A 10,000-nucleotide genomic window follows, 5' to 3' on the forward strand; every position below is an offset into this window, starting at 1 on the left:
GTATATTTTGAGTCAACACACTCAACGTGATCAGCAGACGAGACCAGCCATGACCGTGTGTTTATTAATATCTGCGAAGTGAACTAACAGATCACTATATCCACGTAGAGTGCGAATAGAAGTTCTATCGATCAGTTCTTATGATTTTGTTTCGAGCTATACGGATATCGGATTGACTTCAAAAGTGACTTTTGAGGAATAGGAATGCGTTTGTATCACACATAATAATACGTCGCAAGGACGCATAGTTGATCACTCTGGTTTATTGTAGCAGTATTGAATTTTAGCGACACAGGTAATATGCCGTTCTACTTGTACCGTCTATATCTGCCTGCCATAGAGCTATATAGCCTAATTCACGTATGATTGAACAGCAGAGGTTGTTTGTTTGTTTGTTTGTTGTTTTTTTTTCCCGCAAAACCACAGTATATTACACCTATTACACCAACTTTCTGAATAGACGGCCGGGTGACGCTAGAGAGAGCGAGCTGCTTTTTTCACAGCGCTAGACCTTGCCAGTGAAGGCCTTACGCCATGCTTCATGAAATGAGTTCAAGTAGTACTTGGGAACTTAGTTGCGACGATGAGCTGTACGTCCTTCATACAGAATTTACGCCGGTGTTCTTGCCATGTGAAAGTTGTGTACATGGATCGGGTCTAACAAGCACACATCAGGACAGTGACCATTACATCTTTTTCTAAAAGGCTGCTTGGCGGTACTTTAAGCTTCAAGTGATGTTCTTTGTGCAATGAGTGGTAATCATATCAAAGCTGTGGTAGTCTCGGTGTTTCAACCACGAACATTTGCACAGGATGTGACATACTTTCGTCAGTAGATTCACAGTGTGAACCTGTGATAGACAAACAACACGGAAGTTGTGAGTCACTATAGGCAACGCAGTCTGCATGCCTCCGATAGCCATAAATTACCCCCCCCCCCCCCTCGTGTGTGTGTGTGCTATATGTTTTCGTATCGGAAATAGCCGATTTCACCTTGGTCAATCACCCCGTGTGTTCTCATAGGTACGCCAATTAAGATCATGAATGAGTTTATTATTGATATTGTTGCTAAGATTATCCCTCGGGGGGGGGGGGGGAGGGGAGGGGGGGGGGGAGGGGGGGGGGAGGGGGGGGAGAGCGAGAGGGAGACAATGTCCTGGGTTCAGTGGACCTGTTTCGTGTGCATTATAATGAAAGGTGTTCACATATAAGGTATAATCATACTTTGAATCAGACGAGTTTTGTGACCATCGCCTATGTAGCTCTTTGCGGAAGAAGTAGGCTTATAAAATCACAGAACACTGTGTGGCAGTGTTTTTACAACACTGCGCGAAGGAGATGTATAGAAACAGGCACAGATAATCGCAGCCTAGGAACAGAACCAGCGCTCGTTTTATTACTAAAGAATCAGTGCAGCGTGGTGACCCAAAACCTTCCTTTTGTTACAGAAGATTGCCTTTTGGTGCTATGATCCAACGTGAGCCACTGGGCGGAGAGTAAAGCGAGTGTGCACTCTGTTAAAAATGATAAAACTTTTGGTGAACGCGTGCCATTCCCCTTCCTACAGCGAGTTAATGATAACTTAGTCATCTACCACACAGTGCCAATGCAGATACCGGATGCTAGACCATACCCCGTTGTCTCAAATACCTCGTATGTAAAGTTCGAAAGTTGAAGGGTTAAAACAGGCGCGTGCCTGGCCTGTGTAGGGGCCTTGTGCTTACCTCTATTTCCACTACTTCCGCAGCAGTCGAATTGCTGCTAGCTGCTTAGCCATTCAAAATAATTCTCAGCCAAATTTCTCCACTGATGTTTCTTGCCAATAATTATAATGTTATACCAAACGAAGGTCTATCTTCTTTTTTTTTCTTTTTTTTTTTTGATGAACTCTCTGCTTTTAGGAATCTGGACGGACACTCTAAAAACGCAAATGTTGAATCAACATTTAAAAGGGCCGAGGAGTGACAGCATTTTTGAAGTGTTGCATCCAACTTTTAAAATAGCATTTTAAATGTTGAATCTAGCAGGAAAACCAACACTTTGAAAATGTTGTCACTCCTCGGCCCTTTTAAATGCTAATTCAACATTTGTGTTTTTAGAGTGGAGCTGTATCAAATCTATGGTGATCTTCAAATCCTGTAGGAAACTTGTTGAACATTACAGTGGCCTTTCAAATTATTTCTTTTCTATCTATCTATCTATCTAACTCTGGACGCTCTTGATGTCTACCCTTGTCCACCGTTTACTTGTCCAGTTTCTCACGTAAAAAAGATTTTGTCGTAAGTGAGATGGAGATCACTTTAATTCTAAAGTAGCCCCAGCGAATTTTAGGAACTATGAGACGCTCCCTTTAAGGAGTGAGCTAAAAATCAGGAAAATATGATTTATGCAGCAGGTGTACCATATTTATACATTCATGAACACTAGCACGCGTGTTTATGGATAGAAAAGGTGAAGAGGTGCAAAAATGTTTTTCATTGAAATCAAGCAAGAGTGGACAGAAATATCGCACTTGAATTATCTTTATGTTCTATAATGATTGTCAAGGGGATATTCGGAAATAAAGGAGAACATTCTACGTATTGCTCACGAGTGGTGTATATGTTGCGAGAGTTTCAATTATGTTCTATCTCCCAATTTAAAGTCGATTTTGACTTGTAATATTTTACATTCTTGATGTATATGTGCATGTGAGAACACATTAAACTTGCAAAAATGTTGCCCAGCTATTGCAATTTCCCTGCGCCACAAAACTTAATTGAAAACTAAAATCGTAATAGATGTAAGTGATGAACTCTTTCAGTCTACGGTCACATTTCCGTTGTGTAGCATGGTTAGTGCATTTCAGTGTCTTAAGTGTTTCTATTTTTGTCTCTTTTCTTTCTCCATCTCTCTGTTATACTCCAGACCAGGAGCAGAAAGCGATGACGTGAGTGCAGCCGTTCCCAGACCAGTCTGTGCCGTTCACCAGGAGACGAAGAGCTGCTGATAATTTGGGGAGACTTCTGTATCCGGTTCCCAGGTCAATGCACTCTTCGTCTGTGTCGGCGAAGCCTTCTTCAGCCATGTTGGAGCGCAGAATCTGTCGCTTCCTCAGGCCGAATTGGAGAAAGCTGCTGGCAATTCTCCTGCTGTTTTGTCCTTTTTACCTCTTTATATTATGGGCAGGGGAAGGTGGTGAAGATGTCAATAGTGTCCTAAAGGAACACTGCATCACAACCAGACCTAGCCTTCTCGAGAGAGGTGCTGACGTTCAGTGCCAGAATGGAGTATGCACGCGTAAACCGACAGCAAGGCTACAACAGAAATTTTACGCGGGCCAATGGGATTCTTGGTCTGTTTCTCCAGGACACCACAAACATTACGATGTTAATTGTTCAGGCATTATACACAACAATCAAACCGTCATACGTAGAGCTTACGAATTGATACGGGATGAGAAAAGCAGAGATGCGGTACAGTTACCATGCGACGATAGTGTCCGAAACTGGACGAGAAATTGTGATGACTACAAAAAATCGCGAATGTATCCGATGCGACCATTGACTGATGAGGAGGCGGCATTTCCGATAGCTTTCATCCTCACGGTGCACAAGGAATCAGCACAAGTTGAACGTCTGCTTCGGGCCATTTATCAACCGCAAAATGTGTATTGTATTCATCCAGATGCGAAAGCAACGAGAGCCTTCCATAACGCCATCCGCGGTCTCGCTGACTGCTTCGACAATGTGTTCGTAACCTCCAAGATCGAAGACGTGCAATACAAAGGATATAGTCGCGTCCAGGCTGACCTCAACTGTATGCAAGACCTGATGCCTTACAGCTGGAAATACGTCATCAACCTGTGCGGGCAGGATTTCCCGCTCAAAACAAATTTCGAAATCATGAGGCAACTTAAAGCATACAAGGGACTCAACGACATTCCAGGCATCTATCCGGAGCAAAATGAATGGTATGTCGGACGTACGAAATTTAAGCATGTTGTTTCGAACGGGGACGTTGTACGAACAAATAAAGAAAAACCTTTGCCTCCACATGGCGCGAAAATGTTTTTTGGCAACGCTTATTTCGCGGCGACGAAGCAGTATGTGGAGTTTGTCTTAAAAAGCGAAATTGCCAAAGATATACTTTCGTATTTATCGGACTCTCTTAGCCCTGACGAACATTGTTGGGTAACCATTAATCGATATCCAGGAGTGCCAGGCGGTTATCCGAATTCCACGTGGAATTCCGTCGTACGGTTTATTCGATGGACAAATTCACATCATTACCCACCATGCGTGGGCAAATACGTACGGGCCGTCTGCGTCATCGGAGCCGGATACCTGCCACATTTATCCAACCGACCACACTTGTTCGTCAACAAAATCCACTACGATTATGATCCACTTACAATACAATGCTTGGAAGAGTTTTTGGACTACCGGACAGTGTTTCCGGATGCCATATCGAGGTATCTACCAAACTTTCCTGTAACGAATCTGTTCCCATAACATTTTCCACCAAAGCCTCTGTAGCTTATTCGAAGTCCTTATTAAAGTCGACTGATTACGTTGTGAAATGAGATTTGCATTTAGGTCACAACATGAATTTTGCAGCTGTTTTTCTTAAATCGATGTGTAAACCAGCAAATGGAAGTTTGGTGTGTGCACAAAAGTTTTTTACGATTCTCTTTCATGATTGCTACAGTCGTGGTTATGAATTTTGTTCCATTTACTCGCGCGTCTAGAACTTTAAGCGATACGTAATGTTCTAATGCATGTACACGTTGAACTTATTATGGAATACGGCTGCGTTAATGTCATCGCTAAATATAAGTTAGCGACACCTCGGTGTAAAATATTTGAAGTTTTTATGCACTACGAAATCTCATATTGTGAATTGCTTCAAAACGATATCTTAAAGCGTTATCCAGGAATCATGACGACGACAATGAATGAAACACACTGTTTCTTACACATGGGTTTTGGGGCTGCGTTGTGGCACTATAAGACTGCTAGATCCTTGCAGTTCTCTGGCGATTTAATCCCTTAAAATTCTCCCGTCGAACAATTCCAGATGGATACCATGTCAATCTACAGAGACAGCCAAAACCGACAACACCAGCACGACATCTTATACTATTTGACACATCCTAAATCATCCTTACTGAAAACTACAATATTTCACCCAAACACCCAACTGTGCAGTTTTTGCTTCTTCTAGCATTTTCAATAATCACATCTTGTAGTATTTAACCTCATAATCCTTTCCGCCACGGTACTCTTGTGAGCCAATAAGCGTGGAATAGCCTATCATCGCTCTTTACGTTAGACAGTTTTGAGCATTTCTACCCTTTTTATGAACTCAATTATGCAGATAATAATGTGCATTATTTGGTCGTGAAATCGGAGTGGGACCGGAGTAAAACCGCACACTTTTGACGCTGCTGTATATTTCGCAAAACATTCGCGTCAAGACCAAACGTGGAGTTTATGAACACGATTTATACATTGAGCATTATTTCCAAGTACGATCAATTCCATGGTCACCTTTTTCGGTACGCATATAGTGGACGGGCGTGTGTAGTTATAACCGCACACGCCCGTCCACTATACCATGACGATTATCCGTCTTTTCCAGGTTTGTTTCTTTTGTTTGTTTATCTGTATGCACATCCGCTTGTGAACGCAATTTTCATCGACTTGTCAGCATAGCTCTTGTATGGCTAATTGGGAAATGCATTTGTGAAAACGCGGTATCAATTTTGTTTTGAACACATCGGTATACTTTGAGATTTTATCATTTTGAGACTTTACATCAACATTTTGTGTGTCCGATTATTGCAATAATCGGGAATGGTGTTCGGGAAAAGGATTTTCGGGAAAATAGTCAAATCACACAAGTCAATGTTTAATTCCATGGTCATTTTCACAATTCGTTTTAAATGTTATAGGAAGTAAATAATACAAACGTGTGCTTTCTTTTGAGTTCTCTGATATTCATATATTACGCGTTCGGTTTGTCGGTAACTTTGATTTTGGTTTTGTGCGTGTTTTACTATGTTTTATTCTCTCTTGTGCTCCTTTCTTATTTTCGGTACCTTTTATCATTGGTATTTTATTATTTAAATTGCAATATGTGTGTTCGATTTGATTTTTAAGGATGTATTCTATTTCAGCAAGCATCTGGCTTTCGCTGAATTGTACCTGTTGCATTATGTAAACATTTTATACTGTATTTCCAAACGACTGTTATTACTGAATGTTCAGTAATGAAATTCCCTCGATTGCTAAATCGTTGTTATGTCTATGTTATAAGGGTACCTAATGCCCTACAACTGACAGAGTGTTCACGTTTAAACGCAACGTAACAAAGCTTAGTGACAGCTTAGTGACTCGTCAAATCATTCTTCTTTCGAGCGACTCGATTTTAATGACAGGCAAGTTGAGGCTTGGTATTCAGCAGTGCTTTTATGGGATGGGGAAAAAGCATCACAGCGCAGGCACGAAAATTGGGGTGCACGTCACGAGACCGACACCCACGAGCCATACAGCTCACGAGTCATAGAGCTCACAAGTCATACAGCCCACGAGTCATACAGCCCACGAGTCATACAGCTCACTAGTCATACAGCCCATGAGTTTGACACTAAGCTAAGAAGGCCCAAGAGACCGACACATCAAGCCCCGTGTTGTATCTGTCGAACTCGTGGGCTGTTTTTCCCTACATGTAGTGTCGAACCCATGGGAGTTATTTGCCAAGTGTTGAACTCATGGGCTGTATGACTCGTGAACTGTATAACTCATGGATCTCTTTTCAATGTCGAACTCTTGGGCTGTATGACTCGTGGGTGTCGGTCTTGTGGGATGACACCGAAAAGTGTACCTACCAAATGTACCTGTGTTCGAGTACAAGTTGATTGATATCTGAGGAATTTTGCAATGTCCGAAAGTGATGGGCCGATGTTTCCATTCACGGAATACTCGTCACATTCTATTTTTTTCCCCTCCTATATCTCGTGCTTGTCTTTCACAGTGTTGTTTTTTAAACTTACTTACTTACTTACTTACTTACTTACTTACTTACTTACTCACTTACTTACTTACTTACTTCAGTACTTTAAATGTTTATTCCTTCTGGCAGAAGATTGGGCTAATCCCTGGCGATTTCTTTTTTCAGAAGTGCCGTTATGATGTATATTGCATAGAGTTTTGAATAAGATTCTGGTGCAATAAAAAGATATCATATTTCAATATGAGAAAGAGGTAGGAGGAGGAGGTGAAGAAGTGGAAGAAAGAGATGACATACATGTTATCTTGAGATGCACTTTCCGCCATCTCTCTTCTTTTTCTTTCTTTCTTTTTTAAACGCAAAATCCTGCTCAGTTTTACGATGATTACGTTGAAAGGATCGGAGAGTTAGATCTGCATGGCATGTTGCCATGAAATAGGGTAGTATACAACTGAAATGGACGGATATAACTATACTTATCTTGATTAAAATGTTTACTCTTTGACATGAACCCAACCATTCGAATGGTATTGAGAAGAAGCATTTTGTATTATCATTTCTTATATCACAACATTAAGTATACTGCTACAAAAATATGGTTATATCTATTATTTGTTTTTAACAAGATTACACAAGTGTGTTGTGGTAAGAATTAAAAAAAAATGCATGACAACCATGACAACACGTCAATGTTTAGCTGCAGACTAATAGCAAGAATGAATGCGACATGAAAATCGTCTAAGAATGAACGAAATTTTGCTCGGCGTTCTGGCTGCAATTTATTGCACGCACTCCAGGGATTAATAACTGTGAGTATTATTGGGATACGACTAAAACATCTGTTGTCATGGTTACCTCTTAAAATGACTGAATACGTAAGTTATTTTTACGCAGTAAACCAACGGATGCTACCCTCGAAATAAAGGAAAATGACAATTTCTAAAGAAAAATGTCGAATGCCCAAGATGATGAAAGCAGACATAATTATATACATTTAGTTATGTTGACCGCTTTACGGATCTCTGAACATTAGGTGTTAGATTGATTTGTTCATACGAATGAAGTTTAACCGTTCAACTCTCGATTGCGTTCCTGAGTTATTATTATTTTAGCCTGTCTTCCCGGCTATTAGGAACAAGTTTTGTTATATACCTATTCGGTTTGGGCGCTAATTTTTCTGCTAATGTCCTGGCTAACAATAGTGCATTTATGCACTGACATAGCTATACACCTGACTCATTGCACAACCCAATAAATCATCTTTTCTTCTTATTTTGGGAGCTCCTCAGTTATGGCCGACATAGTTTGCAGTGTTAAAAAAAACCAAAAAAAAAAAAAAAAAAAACGAATAGGTCGATATGTTGGCAAAAGTCTTTGGTATAAACAGAGACTATAATTATATAGGTGAACTATTCCAGACAGATTCGCGTTAAAGAGAGGCACTTTGATGGTGTATGGTCAGATAAAAGCCCTCATCAGCATGATTAGTGTCTTTAATAGTGCAAGTCTAAAAGAAAAGATTAGAATACAACCAGGTAACTCTGTATGTCTCATCCGCTTTGAAAATTCTGTGTTTGGAGTGAGTGATGGTCTCCTCTGAAATCATGTAGATAGTTCATCTCGTCCAACTTGGCCGAACTCAGGTTTCCAGGGAAACATGTTCGTCGTCATTTCACCCAGTGAACACTCCATATTCAGAATTTTCTGTGTGTGTGTGTGTGTGTGTGTTGTTTGTGTGTGTGCGTATGTAAAATATTCTTTCACATTAAACGGGCATGTGGTTATCATTATTGTGCTTTGTGTACATTTGTGCTAAGTGTCTCCGAGTGTAATATGAAATAAAGCCTGAAATTTTGATTAAAAATACCAAGTTTGTTTGTTTGTTATAGTGTGTTTGTTTGAAACACTATATTCCTGTGTCATCTTCATTTTCAGTTACATCTACTGTAATTGAATATTCAAAGTATGATCTAGTCTGTTTTTGTGGAGTAAACCTAAAGATTAAAAAAAAAAATCAAAATCAGTTTAAATACATCACTCGTGTTAAGTGTGTCTGAAAAAAAAATGTTTTTTTTTTTCTCAATGTGCAGCTCATCACATATAAGTACATAAGTACATATAAGTACATATAAATACAACTCATCGCATATAAGTAGTAAGTCATTCTTGATAACATTGAATTGATTCCTCTTCAAGTACTGTAATGAAGATAAATTGATCCCTCTGACGGAGTGTTCAACGACAGTTTTTATTTTGTTTTCTTTTAATAATAGTCATTAAGATTGAATAATAGCTCTGCAATACAGTTCATACAGTATTTTACATGAGTTGTCCACACTGTACAAGCATTGTTTTTTGGTGGATCCTCATATTTATCTATTTTTATCTCAGAGCATGGATTTTTGCTTGAAATTAGGAATACATGCTTTCAATTTGTTAATTACCTCTAATCATAATCGCATAGTGTTAACTATTGTGTACCCAATATCATTCATATTTTCCTTATATACTATGTTATGCTTTGTGGAAGAAAAAAAAATGAATTGAATTGAGTTGTACGATCTTACATCAACCATGTCAACACGTAGAATAGAAAATCGTTTGATTAAAGAACACTAACACATACAATATTACAATAATAAACAAAACGTATATATTGAAGATTCATTTCAAATCCATAATGCTCACCAGGACACGAAACTCGAACAAATTTACTTCGGAATAAATAGAATTAAGATATCAAAGACAAACAGTGATCACACTATTATGGTGTTTTATACAACTTTCTCGATGTTCTATTCTCATGAAAATTGGTCGCATTCTTGAAAGCATCGCAAGCAAACTTTCAACCCTTCAAAATCTTCGCATCGTCATTATCGCGTCCAATGTTCAAATTTCTAAGTCGAAAATAAAAACAGGTGCATCTCGAAATTGACATTAAAGAACGGTCGAGTGAGTCATAATTTTCAAGTGCTCGAGTTTTTCTTCTTTGCTGTAGTGGTAAGAA

At 39.4% G+C, this 10,000-nt stretch overlaps 1 protein-coding gene across 1 annotated transcript; it reads left to right on the plus strand.

The window, feature by feature from the left end:
• The first annotated feature begins 3,026 nt into the window (after positions 1 to 3,026).
• On the plus strand, positions 3,027 to 4,493 carry LOC140232325 (N-acetyllactosaminide beta-1,6-N-acetylglucosaminyl-transferase-like). Its single transcript, XM_072312454.1, has one exon. It carries the CDS (start codon positions 3,027 to 3,029, stop codon positions 4,491 to 4,493), a length of 1,467 nt encoding a protein of 488 aa, XP_072168555.1.
• The last annotated feature ends 5,507 nt before the right edge of the window (positions 4,494 to 10,000 follow it).

This window comes from Diadema setosum, chromosome 8, assembly GCF_964275005.1.
Source record: "Diadema setosum chromosome 8, eeDiaSeto1, whole genome shotgun sequence".
In the NCBI taxonomy this organism is placed as follows: Eukaryota; Metazoa; Echinodermata; class Echinoidea; order Diadematoida; family Diadematidae; genus Diadema; species Diadema setosum.

What these genes read in the sequence shown, in the direction of transcription:
- LOC140232325 (XM_072312454.1), top strand. Translation starts at nt 3,027, where the DNA reads ATGCACTCTTCGTCTGTGTCGGCGAAGCCTTCTTCAGCCATGTTGGAG.